The 13,160-nt window shown below is 46.7% G+C and overlaps 2 protein-coding genes across 3 annotated transcripts in view; both read left to right on the forward strand.

The window, feature by feature from the left end:
- Positions 1 to 13,160, forward strand: part of LOC148686099 (uncharacterized) — a 580,325-nt gene that overhangs the window by 517,371 nt on the left and 49,794 nt on the right. The window contains exons 1-5 of one of the 2 annotated variants that reach the window (XM_088668898.1): positions 211 to 703; positions 2,489 to 2,981; positions 3,188 to 3,269; positions 3,558 to 3,640; positions 10,436 to 10,562. In XM_088668898.1, coding sequence (XP_088525024.1) covers positions 2,580 to 2,981; positions 3,188 to 3,269; positions 3,558 to 3,640; positions 10,436 to 10,562 — 694 coding nt within the window. In that variant the 5' untranslated portion in view covers positions 211 to 703; positions 2,489 to 2,579. Of the gene's footprint in view, positions 1 to 210; positions 704 to 2,488; positions 2,982 to 3,187; positions 3,270 to 3,557; positions 3,641 to 10,435; positions 10,563 to 13,160 lie in introns of those variants that run through there. The other variant, XM_088668900.1, reaches the window with a different exon arrangement.
- LOC118078417 (uncharacterized) overlaps positions 1 to 13,160 on the forward strand; it is a 295,133-nt gene that overhangs the window by 161,663 nt on the left and 120,310 nt on the right. The gene's annotated exons all lie outside the window — the stretch shown is intronic.

Raw genomic sequence — 13,160 nt, forward strand, 5'->3', positions numbered from 1 at the left:
GAGCTTCTGCTTAACTTACTTCTATCCTGCCTTGTGTGTGTTTGTGTGTAGGCAGAACCACAGAATTGTACAGTTGGAAGGGGCCTCCAGGGACCATCTAGTCCAACCCCATGCCATGCAGAAATTGCAGCTGCAGACTCCCCAACAGACGGCCTTCCAACCCCTGCTTAAAAACCTCAGGCGAAGGAGATGCCGCCACCCCCCCCCCAGGGGAGGGCACTCCACTATTGAATCGCTCTCACCCTCGGAAGGTTATACAAAGCCTCCCTCTGGCCTCCTCCTCCTCCTCTAGATGACCCCGGGATGATCCCCTCCTATCTCTCCACTCCTGAATTCGAGGAGGGGGTTCCTTGCCTCCTGCAAAGCCCTTTCCCCTGCAAGCTGTTCCTCCAGTTTCTGGCCAAAGGAGAGAGATGTTCAGAGTCCAACCAAGAGCCTCACCCTCAAAAGGATATATGGGCATTAAATCCATAAAAAATAATAAAAATCTGAGCTTCAGCCAAGCGAGAGAGGGCTGAGCTGGGTGGACTCGGCTTTGCAAGGGTTAAAGGGAAGCGAGCTGCCTTCCTAGAGAGGACAGGAAGCAAGGGGGATTCCCAGGTCCTCCAAAGCCAAAGCCCCTCCCTCCCCAGTCCTCCTTTCCTGCTTTGGTGTCTCTCCTGCAAGGGCTGCATCGCTGTCCCTTCACTCCTGGGATGGTCGGGTGAGTCTCCCCCCCCCTCTCTCCCCAGAGGTTGCAGTGGGGAGACGGGAGGGGTCCCAGGGGGGCTGCAGCAGGGGGTGTCTGGGGGGGGGGAGACAAAGCCAAGTCAGGGAGGAGAGGGTCCTGCCGGGGGGGGGGCGAGGTCTGCAAGGCTCTCCTTCCTGGAGATCAGAGGATCCCAAACTCCCCCGAAATCTCCCTTCTTCAAACAAAGGAGTCCCTAGGACTTTAACTCTGTGTGACGTCGCTCAGCGTCATTGCACAACAGAGGGAACATGTGCAAATGGTTTTCCAAAGCTGGAGGAGGAGGGGGACTAGCCTAGCCCCCCCCCCAAAAAAAAGGTGGGAGAGAAAGGCCAGGAATAAAGAGAGGGATCCCAGCCCATAGTCTGGCTGCTACATTGCGGACCAGTTTCCCATTCGTCTCCAAGGGCAGCTCCACACGGAGGCCACTGCAGCAATCCCCTCGCACCCAGAGCATGGCATCCCAGGACCACATCCTCTCTGTCCCAAAGGGATTATTGCTGGAAAACCAGCTGGAAATGGGCACTGCTACTCACTGAGCCTCCAGGGACCTTGGCATCAATGGCTGTGTGTGTGTGTTAAGCTGTCTAACAGAATAATAATATTAAATTACCTGCCTAAATTCCAAGGGAGATGTCTTTGGCCCCGTCCACTTGGCCCTCAGGGGGTTGGTCAGATACATACCTGGCCCTCAGACCTAAGAAACAGGAACCCCACCCCAGGAGTCCAAGTGCAAGAAAAGGAGACAGAAGCAGGAGTGGGGTGGGGGTGGGGAGTACCTCCTGAGGACCCCTGGGTGAGGCCCCCCACTAGAATCTAATAGAATAATAACAATAAATTTCCTGCCTATATTTCAAGGGTTTGGCTCTGCCCACTTGGCCCTCAGGGGGTTAGCCAGATACATACCTGGCCCTCAGAGCAAAGAAATAAGGAGCCCACCCAAGGAGTCAGTCTTGAGAGCAGCAGAGAGTCCAAGTGCAAGAATAGAAATCAGAATTTGGGCAACTAGCCGGTCTTAAACTTAATAAGGCCAAGATGAAAATGTTTACTAAAAATATAGGTTAAGATATGGTGGAAGAATTGCAATGCAAGTACAGTCATGCCTCGGTTTAAGTACACTTTGGTTTGAGTACTTTCAGTTTAAGTACTCCGTGGACCCATCTGGAACAGAATAATAACAATAAATTGCCTGCCTATATTTCAAGGGTTTGGCTCTGCCCACGTGGCCCTCAGAGGGTTAGCCAGATACATACCTGGCCCTCAGAGCAAAGAAAAAGGGACCCTACCCCAGGAGTCTGTCTTGAGAGTGGCAGAGAGTCCAAGTGCAAGAAAAGGAGACAGAAGCAGGGGAGAAATGTGCCCTGATGTGGGGGTGGGGGAGAGCAACACCTGAGGACCCCCGGGTGATGACCCCCACTAGAGCCAAGCATCCTTTCACAAGATACAAATGACTCCCTTATCAGTCAGTTCTGACTTCATGCATTGACTGGAAAGGAGGAGAAACTAGGCTGATTCACCTCAAATAAATCCCTTCCGTTGCCTCCACATTTTGCATTGCAATCTTCCTTCTCAGAGGGCTAGAGGCTGCTTTCCTCTTCCTCTCCTGCTCCCCCCCCCCTTCTCCTTCAGAAGATCTCATGGTTTGGGCTGTTGTGCCGTCCAGTCCTGGTTTGTAGCAAGACTCATCCATGCTTGCTAAGGGAACCTTTTTCCTCTCCTGACCTACAAATTTTCTAACAAAACAATGTATTTGCTTCCTAGGATTTGCTAGAGCTTCTCATTAAGACAGACAAAACTTGGCAGAAGACCAAAGGGTTCCTTCTGATCTCGCAGAGGCTTCCTGAGACCACAGATGGATGACCGAGACTCAGCTGGCCCTGGAGCAGGAAGAGGCCATGGCATCCAAACTGGAACCAGTGGGGGGTTATGGGAAAACCCAGTGCAGAAGATCCTGGGTGAGGAGGACACCCTCCGCTCAGAGGTGCAGAGCCAGCAGTTGAGGCGGTTCTGCTGCCAGGAGGCCAAAGGACCCCGAGAGGTTTGCAGCCGACTCTACCACCTCTGTCGTCAATGGCTGAAGCCAGAAAGGCACACGAAAGCTGAGATGCTGGACCTGGTGATCTTGGAGCAGTTCCTGGCTGTCCTTCCCCCGGAGATGGAGAGCTGGGTGAGGGAATGCGGAGCGGAGACCAGTTCCCAGGCGGTGGCCCTGGCCGAAGGTTTCCTCCTGAGTCAGGCAGAGGAGAGAAAGCAGGTGAGAGAGACTTTCCTCTGGATACTCCCAAGGGGCTCCAAACAGGACAGTGAACATCCCATAATGCTCTACTTATGACCCATCCTTTTTCTGGGAAGTCATCCATGGAATGAGATCTAACACCCTTAAACTTTTTGTATTTGTAATTCTCTTTCTAATATTTCTCGCCATTCATTCTCTCTTTTTAATCCTTGCTGCTCTTTCAGGAAAATGATCATTTTGCAGAAATGGACCTGGATTCCTGTGAGGCAGAGAGGCCTCCGTTGGACACAAGACAGAGGCAGCTGGGTAAGGAGGAAGGTTGTTTTTCTCCGTTTGGTCTCATTCTGTTGCTTTTCCAACTCATCTGAGGGTTCTTTTCATATTGTTTTTTTTGGGGGGGACTGTTGGGAACAAGGGTCCAGAGGAGGGGAGATGTATTTCTGCAAACTAACATATGAAATGGGCACAAACCTCCAAATGCTCTCAGCAGGTCAGGCTTTCTCAAAGGCCCATCTGTGGTTAGAGATGCCCTGATTCACCTGTGAGAGAAGCAGGCACTCCTGGCATCCTGCTTACCTTTTATTTCTCTTGCAGGTGACAGAATGATGCTGGCAAGACCTCCTTATTCACCTTTTCATGGGAGCAGAAGGGAATCAGTGGCTGTGGAACCAGATCAGGTCAGGGGAAGCTGCCTTGTGGGGACAGAGGCCGAGGGATGGAGGAATGTCATGGACTGGTTGGGCACAGAGGAATGGTGGGTGGAAGCAGCCGGGGAACCGGGAAGGGAAGATGGCTCAGAGCCCAAGGAGTGGAGGTGGAAGAAGGATGAGCGAGAAGAGGGAGAAGAGGGAGAAGCCTGGGAAGAGGAGGTGTCAGAAGCTGAAGGGGTAACAGGGCTTAGTGAGCTGGGAGACTGTGTGGCAGAATGCAGCCCAGAATCAGAGGCTCCTTCTCCTTCTGCCAGAAGCCACCCTCCCTGCTTGTCTCTCAGAGCCAGGAGACGCCTGACAATGGAGGAGCAAAGGCAGGCTGCACTATTCGATCCCTTGCCAGAAACCCCAGAGAGGAGGGGACTTGGAAAGCTGTGGGGAGCCAGAGACCTTCACTCTCAACAAACTTTGCACTATATAATCTCACTTTTCATATCCCTCCACACTAAAGAAACTTCCACCTAGACAACTACCGTAGTCCATTAATTGATTGACAATGCAAACTGACAGACCCTCAGGGAATGAGATGCTGTTCTCATGAGGCCATGTTGTTGTTGTTGTTGTTTAGTCGTTTAGTCGTGTCCGACTCTTCGTGACCCCATGGACCAGAGCACGCCAGGCACTCCTGTCTTGCACTGCCTCCCGCAGTTTGGTCAAACTCATGTTCGTAGCTTCGAGAACACTGTCCAACCATCTTGTCCTCTGACGTCCCCTTCTCCTAGTGCCCTCAATCTTTCCCAACATCAAGGTCTTTTCCAAGGATTCTTCTCTTCTCATGAGGTGGCCAAAGTATTGGAGCCTCAGCTTCAGGATCTGTCCTTCCAGGGAGCACTCAGGGCTGATTTCCTTAAGAATGGATAGGTTTGATCTTCTTGCAGTCCATGGGACTCTCAAGAGTCCCCTCCAGCACCATAATTCAAAAGCATCAATTCTTCGGCGATCAGCCTTCTTTATGGTCCAGCTCTCACTTCCATACATCACTACTGGGAAAACCATAGCTTTAACTATACGGACCTTTGTCGGCAAGGTGATGTCTCTGCTTTTTAAGATGCTGTCTAGGTTTGTCATTGCTTTTCTCCCAAGAAGCAGGCGTCTTTTAATTTCGTGACTATTGTCACCATCTGCAGTGATCAAGGAGCCCAAGAAAGTAATATCTCTCACTGCCTCCATTTCTTCCCCTTCTATTTGCCAGGAGGTGATGGGACCAGTGGCCATGATCTTGGTTTTTTTGATGTTGAGCTTCAGACCATATTTTGCGCTCTCCTCTTTCACCCTCATTAAAAGGTTCTTTAATTCCTCCTCGCTTTCTGCCATCAAGGTTGTGTCATCTGCATATCTGAGGTTGTTGATATTTCTTCCGGCAATCTTAATTCCGGCTTGGGATTCATCTAGTCCAGCCTTTCGCATGATGAATTCTGCATATAAGTTAAATAAGCAGGGAGACAATATACAACCTTGTCGTACTCCTTTCCCAATTTTGAACCACTCAGTTGTTCCATATCCAGTTCTAACTGTAGCTTCTTGTCCCACATAGAGATTTCTCAGGAGACAGATGAGGTGATCAGGCACTCCCATTTCTTTAAGAACTTGCCATAGTTTGCTGTGGTCGACACAGTCAAAGGCTTTTGCCTAGTCAATGAAGCAGAAGTAGACGTTTTTCTGGAACTCTCTAGCTTTCTCCATAATCCAGCGCATGTTTGCTATTTGGTCTCTGGTTCCTCTGCCCTTTCGAAATCCAGCTTGCACTTCTGGGAGTTCTCGGTCCACATACTGCCTAAGCCTGCCTTGTAGAATTTTAAGCATAACCTTGCTAGCGTGTGAAATGAGCGCAATTGTGCGGTAGTTGGAGCATTCTTTGGCACTGCCCTTCTTTGGAATTGGGATGTAGACTGATCTTCTCCAATCCTCTGGCCATTGCTGAGTTTTCCAAACTTGCTGGCATATTGGGTGTAGCACCTTAACAGCATCATCTTTTAAAATTTTAAATAGTTCAGCTGGAATATCATCACTTCCACTGGCCTTGTTATTAGCAGTGCTTTCTAAGGCCCATTTGACTTCACTCTCCAAGATGTCTGGCTCAAGGTCAGCAACCACACTACCTGGGGTGTACGAGACCTCCATATCTTTCTGGTATAATTCCTCTGTGTATTCTTGCCACCTCTTCTTGATGTCTTCTGCTTCTGTTAGGTCCTTACCACTTTTGTCCTTGATTATGGTAATCTTTGTACGAAATGTTCCTTTCATGTCTCCAATTTTCTTGAACAGATCTCTGGTTTTCCCCATTCTATTGTTTTCCTCTGTTTCTTTGCATTGCTCATTTAAGAAGACCCTCTTGTCTCTCCTTGCTGTTTTTTGGAAATCTGCATTCAGTTTCCTGTATCTTTCCCTTTCTCCCTTGCATTTTGCTTGCCTCCTCTCCTCCGCTATTTGTAAGGCCTCGTTGGACAGCCATTTTGCTTTCTTGCATTTCCTTTTCCTTGGGATGGTTTTCATTGCTGCCTCCTGTATAATGTTACGAGCCTCCATCCATAGTTCTTCAGGCACTCTGTCCACCAAATCTAAATCCTTAAACCTGTTCCTCACTTCCACTGTGTATTCATAAGGGATTTGATTTAGATTGTATCTTACTGGCCCAGTGGTTTTTTCTACTTTCTTCAGTTTAAGCTGGAATTTTGCTATAAGAAGCTGATGATCTGAGTTACAGTCAGCTCCAGGTCTTGTTTTTGCTGACTGTATAGAGCTTCTCCATCTTTGGCTGCAGAGAATATAATCAATCTGATTTCGATGCTGCCCATTTGGTGATATCCATGTGTAGAGTCGTCTCTTGTGTTGTTGGAAGAGAGTGTTTGTGATGACCAGCTTGTTCTCTTGACAGAACTCTATTAGCCTTTGCCCTGCTTCATTTTGAACTCCCAGGCCAAACTTGCCAGTTGTTCCTTTTATCTCTTGATTCCCTACTTTAGCATTCCAATCCCCTGTAATGAGAAGAATGTCCTTCTCTGGTGTCATTTCTAGAAGGTGTTGTAGGTCTTCATAGAATTGGTCAATTTCACTTTCTTCAGCTCCGGTAGTTGGTGCATAAACTTGGATTACTGTGATGTTAAAAGGTCTGCCTTGGATTCGTATCGAGATCATTCTGTCATTTTTGAGATTGCATCCCATTACAGCTTTTGCCACTCTTTTGTTGACTATGAGGGCCACTCCATTTCTACTACGGGATTCTTGCCCACAGTAGTAGATATGATAGTCACCCGAACTGAATTCGCCCATTCCCTTCCACTTTAGTTCACTGATGCCCAGGATGTCGATATTTATTCTTGTCATCTCATTTTTCACCACATCCAGCTTACCTCCATTCATGGTTCTTACATTCCAGGTTCCTATGCAATATTTTTCTTTACAGCATCGGACTTTCCTTTCGCTTGCAGGCATATCCGCAACTGAGCGTCCTTTCAGCTTTGGCCCAGCCGCTTCATCAGCTCTGAATCTACTTGTACTTGTCCTCCGCTCTTCCTCAGTAGCATGTTGGACGCCTTACGACCTGAGGGGCTCATCTTCCAGCGTCATAACTTTTATATGCCTGTTGTCTTTGTCCATGGAGTTTTCTTGGCAGGGATACTGGAGTGGCTTGCCAGTTCCTTCTCCAGGTGGATCATGTTTAGTCAAAACTCTCCACTATGACCTGTCCATCTTGGGTGGCCCTGCATGGCATAGCTCATAGCTTCTCTGAGTTATTCAAGCCCCTTCGCCACGACAAGGCATTGATCCATGAAGGGGTCATGAGGCCTTAAACACAGCCAAGTCTGTGAATATTGTCTTCTTGCTAAGAGTAAACTCCAGCAGTGAACTGTGGGATTTCCTGCCCAGATGACTCTGTGACACCAGCCTTCTGAATGTCACCAGTAGGATTCATCTGTAGTTGCAGTTTTCATGGAATCCTAGATTTGAAAGGGACCCCAAGGGTCATCAAGTTGAACCCCCTGCATTGTGGGAATCTCAGCTAGATCATCCAAGGCAGGTGGCCATTCAAACTAGGCTTATTTACTATCTATATTCATCATTGAATGCTAAAATAGGCTAAGCAGTGGACAGACGATTACAAATAGTGTCCAGGATTCACCTAACCAGCCCCGTCTGCTGCAAAATGGGGCCTGCCCCCCATTCCTTCCCCTCTCCATGCCCCCATGAACCCCTTGAATTTGGCTCTAGGGCACTGGGAGGGAACTCCCCAGAACAGCTCACGAGGAGAGGAGAAAGTGGATCCTTACATCAAGGAAACTGGAATGCTTGCGTAGGGAGAATGACTTGAAAACCACAAGGAGGAGTACCACCTATTTGCACAAAAGAAACAACCATAATTTAAAGCTGATTAAAATAATTCAATTAAAACATCAAAATAGGCGAGGCTTCCGGTTTGCCGCGTTGGCAAGAGGACGCAGAGACGCAGAGACCCATCGCGGAGGGGGGGAAGTCCGTGGGGCGCGCGGACTCCCCATAAGAACACCGGAAAGAGCGTTCCGGTGGCTTAGCAGCCCGGCGGAGCTCCGGACGCGATTCCTCCGCTGCCCGGGAGCTCAGTAGAGCGACCGAGAGCCAGCGGAGTGGAGTCGCGGGAGCCATTTTGGGCAACATCGTCACCTCCTAGAAGCGAAGCCCCGAGTCTTCAACCAGCAAGCGGCGGATTTTCCTTACCAAAAGAAAAATTCAGACTAAGTAAGTGAAATCTCCAATTGGGATTAAGATTTAGAATCGGAAACATAGGAAGAGGTTCAAAAAAACGGGAGTCGATCTCTTCCTACGGTGGAGCTAAGAAGTGGTAAAATGCTCCAAAGCCGATAAGTAACTGACTGTGTCTGGAAACCCTAAATAAATTTCTGGGGGAAACCTCTTATCAGCCCTGGGGCCGGCACCCCACGAGGCCCAGCAAAGAAATAACGTGAAAGAAGTTTGACAGCTGTCAAAAAATAAATGTGGTGAAAAATTGGAGAGTGATATTAGTGGGAAATCTGAAAAATTGAATTGTTTGGACTATGAAAAGGGATTGCCAAGATGGATGCTACTGTTTGCGAAGACGGAAATTCTATTGTCTTTGTCTTCTAATCTCCATTCTGCTTGTGACTGTGAAAAAATGTCAACATCCGGAGCATCTGCCTTCCAACAGACTGTGTTGGGTTATTTGGAAATACTGCAAGATCTCTTAAAGGGACAGCAACAATTTAGCTCTCTGTTAACCAGCTTTGTGGAACATGGACAGGACTTAAATGATATTTTGGCAAATGAAAGGGATCTTAGAAACCAAGACTTGGTGGATGCACAACAAATCAAGATAAAGGAAGAAGAAAAGGTCCAACATGAAGAGAAGAATTCTAAAAAAAATAATTGAGAAATTAATCATAGTGAACGATGCACAACAAATTAAGGTAAAGGAAGAAGAAAAGGTCCAATATGAAGATAAGAACTCTAAAAAAATAATGGAGAAATTAATGACAGTGGGACAGCATCACCAATTATGGGCAATGACTTTTGAAGGGAATGGGGAGGCTTGGGAAAATGCAACTGAGCAAGGAGAGGGTATTGGGATGTTGGGAAAGCAGAGGGAGGGGAAGACAAAGACTGGGATTGTAAAATGGGATAGATATGGCGTGGGTTGCAAAAATTGGTAAAATTGTTTTTAGGATAGTCGAAAAATGGTTGCGAAATCTTGGCTTGATAATGGAAATGCTGATCCGATTAGGGGAAAGAATCCGGGGTGAAGAGGTTAGAAATGTGAATAATTATCTGATATTTCTTGGGGGGGAGGTAGGAAAGGGCTGGGGGAATTTTTTTTTGATTAGTGTAAATTGAAACAGTATGTTTAGATAGGCAGTTGGGTGGGTATCTGCCTATTTCTCTCCCTATTAGCCTGGAGCCGCTGGTGGCAGGGGGGGGGGCTCTGGGGGAGGGGAGAGTGAGCGGAGCGGAGGGAAACTCAACTGTAAAAAAGAACTCCTTTGGATTGTCACCTCTCATAGGTCTACCTAGTGGCAGGAGGGGGCCTTTGGGGAGGGGGTATGAAGAAGGAGGAATGTTGGGTTATTTTCTTTAGAATAAGAATGGAATTTATGAGTAAGAAATCCGTTATAATTGTTACTAGGAAATCATGAAAACTGAGAAGAAGGGATCTGAGGAAGCCACCAGAATTAGGTTTGATGAATTAAGAATTTGGAAATGGATATTTTAATTTTTATTCTTTTTCTAGGTTTTTCTTTTTCTTTGTTTTTTTATTTTTGTTTGTTCTTCTTTTTTCATTTTTTTAAAATTTTATTCAATGGGATTATAAATAAATAGATGGGGGGTTGCCAACCCCTATCCCGCCTTGTTATACTGGGGCCTCTTGGTGGCAGGGGGAGGCTTTAGGGGCAAGGGGGGGAGGCGAGGACAAACCCATCTATAAAATGGACCGCCTTCGACTCTCACCGTCCAGGGGACTCTCTTGTGGCAGAAGGGGACCTTTGGGGGGGAGGGAAGGTGGATGGATATGTATGATATGTCTCTGTTTTCTTTTTCTTTTGTTTTCCTTTCTTTTTTCTCTGTGTTATTTTAAGAAATCAATAAAAAATTATTTTTTAAAAAAACATCAAAATAGGCATTCATAATAAAAATGTGCAGCAAAGCAATGCTATTGAAACAAGACAGCAATTAAGAGGAAGGAAAGAACAGAGCATTGTGTAGCAGATCATATTTCTGCTGTCTCAGAGGAGGACATTTCCCTTTTTCTTTCAGGGTCCAGTGTGCTTTGAAGATGTCGCTGTTTGTTTCACGGACGAGGAGTGGGCGTTGCTGGATCCTGACCAGAGAGCTCTGCATAAGGACGTCATGGAGGAGAATTGTGGGATCGTGGCCTCTCTTGGTAAGGCTCCCTGTGGGATTGTCTTATCTGCCTGGAAATTCAAAAAAATACCTCTATGTGACAAACCTCATATATTTTCACAGAGCTCAACAGCGCCCCCTATAACACCTGGGAACCTAACACCCCCACAATAAAAAGTAAATTACAGTCTTTTCTGTGAACCATCTTCCTCCAGTACTTCCTCTTCATACCACGGTTGGGCTGTTCTGAACTGCCCAGGCATCTTAAATGTCAGCCTCAGAGTTGTTAGGAAAGAGAAGTAGCTTCTGTCAGGTTTTCTGTTTTTGTTTTTGCTGCTGTCAATCTTGGGTTGACCAAATAGATGCCTGACCTTGGAGATGGAGGGGAGGCCATGACTGGGCCAAACAACATCCATCCCAGAGAAGAGCCAGGCTTATTGAATCTTAGGTAGTGGTAGCAGTGATAAGAATAGTAATCGTAATAATTTTTATTCATTCCCTGCCCATATATAAACATGAAACATTAATAATAAAAATCTGATCCCGTATGATAAGTACATTAACTTTAAAATGAACAACATACAGTAGTGGCCAAAATTGTGGAAACCTTTTCAGGAAAGTGTATTTCTGAGGTATGATGGCTCATAGCACCATTTGTTGGGGGGAATAATATCAAGAAATTATATAGCAATGGAATGAAAATTTAATGAAGAATGTAATGCAATAACTTTAATGAAGGAGTATTTATTAGAACAGAGGTCATGAAGAAAAAATGTGAAACACATAGAAAAAAGGAGATATACAGAAATTCTCACCATGTCAATTAATACTTAGTTTGGTAACCTTTAGCTTTAATTACGGCCTTACAACGCCTTCTCATGGAGTGAACCATTTTTTTTCTTTTTAGTTCTGCAGCTGTAATAATGTGATACCAAGATGCAATTATTGCCTCTATTAATTGAGCTTTACAGTGGTACCTGGGGTTCCGAACAGCCTAGTTAACGATCTTTTGGGGTTACGTACACTTCAAAACTGGAATGAGTGTTCTGGTTTGCGTAATTTTTTTGGAAAGCGAACGTACTCCATTCGGGGGTGCACTTCTGTTTTGTCGACACGGCCTTCCCTCGCTCAGCCCAGCAGAAGCAGATGTGTTGGAGCCAGGGAGCGACAGTGACATCTTTTGCCTGCTTGGCACGGCCTTCTCTTGCTTAGTGCCGGCTGCGGCAGCAACACCCAGAAGCAGAGAAGGGGGTCCTTGATGCTGCAGTGATGGAATAGCGGAATAGACAGCTGAGCGGAGGGTGGGGAGGAAGGATCCCTGTCCAGGGACTCGCCTGTCCTCAGGAGATCGACCAACAGCCCGTCCTCCTGTGGCGCCTCCTAATCTCTCCATTCAAATGCAACGGCCCCACCTGCTATTGGTTGAGACAGATGGTGAGGTCACAGGCAGTCCTGAGCAAGTGAGGCTGCTCGCGACATCTCCGGTTCTCAACGGAGCTGCAGCCATGTGCGGAGTGACAGATGTGTGGGAGAAGAAGGCAGGGTGGCGTCGGCATTTGCAGATTTTGTAGGGTGTGTGGGTGGCATTTAAATGGAGACTCTGCTCCTTTCTTAGTGGGAAGAGCATTAAACGGAGGGTTGCCACACAAATAGACCAGGAGGAGGAGCGAAAAATAAAAATAAAAAGCAGCACCGTTTCTGCTTGCATATCTAACGACTCTTGAGTTATATTATTGTTGCCTTATTGGCTTCAGCTGGGTTCTTTGCTTTGCGCCCGGGCAGGGAGAAAAAAAGTCTAAAACGACACCGAGGGTTGAGTCTAGAGAAAGAGTTTATTTCTCGTTACAGGTAGGTAGCTGTGTTGGTCTGACGCAGTCAAAACAAAATAAAAAAATCCTTCCAGTAGCACCTTAGAGACCAACTAAGTTTGTCATAGGTATGAGCTTTCGTGTGCATGCACATTTCTTCAGATACACTGAAACAGAAGTTACCAGACCCTATGTATAGTCAGAGGGTGGGATGGGGTATTACTCAGAAGGGGGGTGGGAATGGGTGATTGGCTGATAGGAGTGGTAAACCTGTTGATGACTGTTAATGACTGCAATTGGTCTTGCAGGAAAAAGCTGAGGTGCTAAAGAAAGCTTGATCATGTATAATGAGATAAGAATCCAGTGTCCTTATTCAGACCAGGTCTCTCCATGGTTTTAAGCTTGGTAATGAGTTGCAATTCAGCAACTTCTCTTTCCAGTCTGTTCCTGAAATTTTTCTGTAATAAAACAGCTGCTTTGAGATCTTGTATAGAATGTCCTGGGAGATCGAAGTGTTCTCCTCCTGGTTTCTCTGTCTTGTGATTCCTGATGTCAGATTGATGTCCATTTATCCTTTGGCGTAGGGTTTGGCCTGTTTGTCCAATATAGAGAGCTGAAGGGCACTGTTGGCATTTGATGGCATACACAATGTTAGAAGATGAGCAATTAAATAGTCCTGAGATGGTATGTTGGATGTTGTTGGGGCCAGTGATGGTGTTGTCCGGGTGTATGTGGCAGCATAAAGACCTTTCATTGCCTACAGACAGCCACCCAATCTTAAACAACTCCTCACCCACAATAATGCCACCACCAGACTTAACATGGACACT

Source organism: Zootoca vivipara, chromosome 4 (genome assembly GCF_965207765.1).
Source record: "Zootoca vivipara chromosome 4, rZooViv2.hap1.1, whole genome shotgun sequence".
NCBI classification, from domain to species: Eukaryota; Metazoa; Chordata; class Lepidosauria; order Squamata; family Lacertidae; genus Zootoca; species Zootoca vivipara.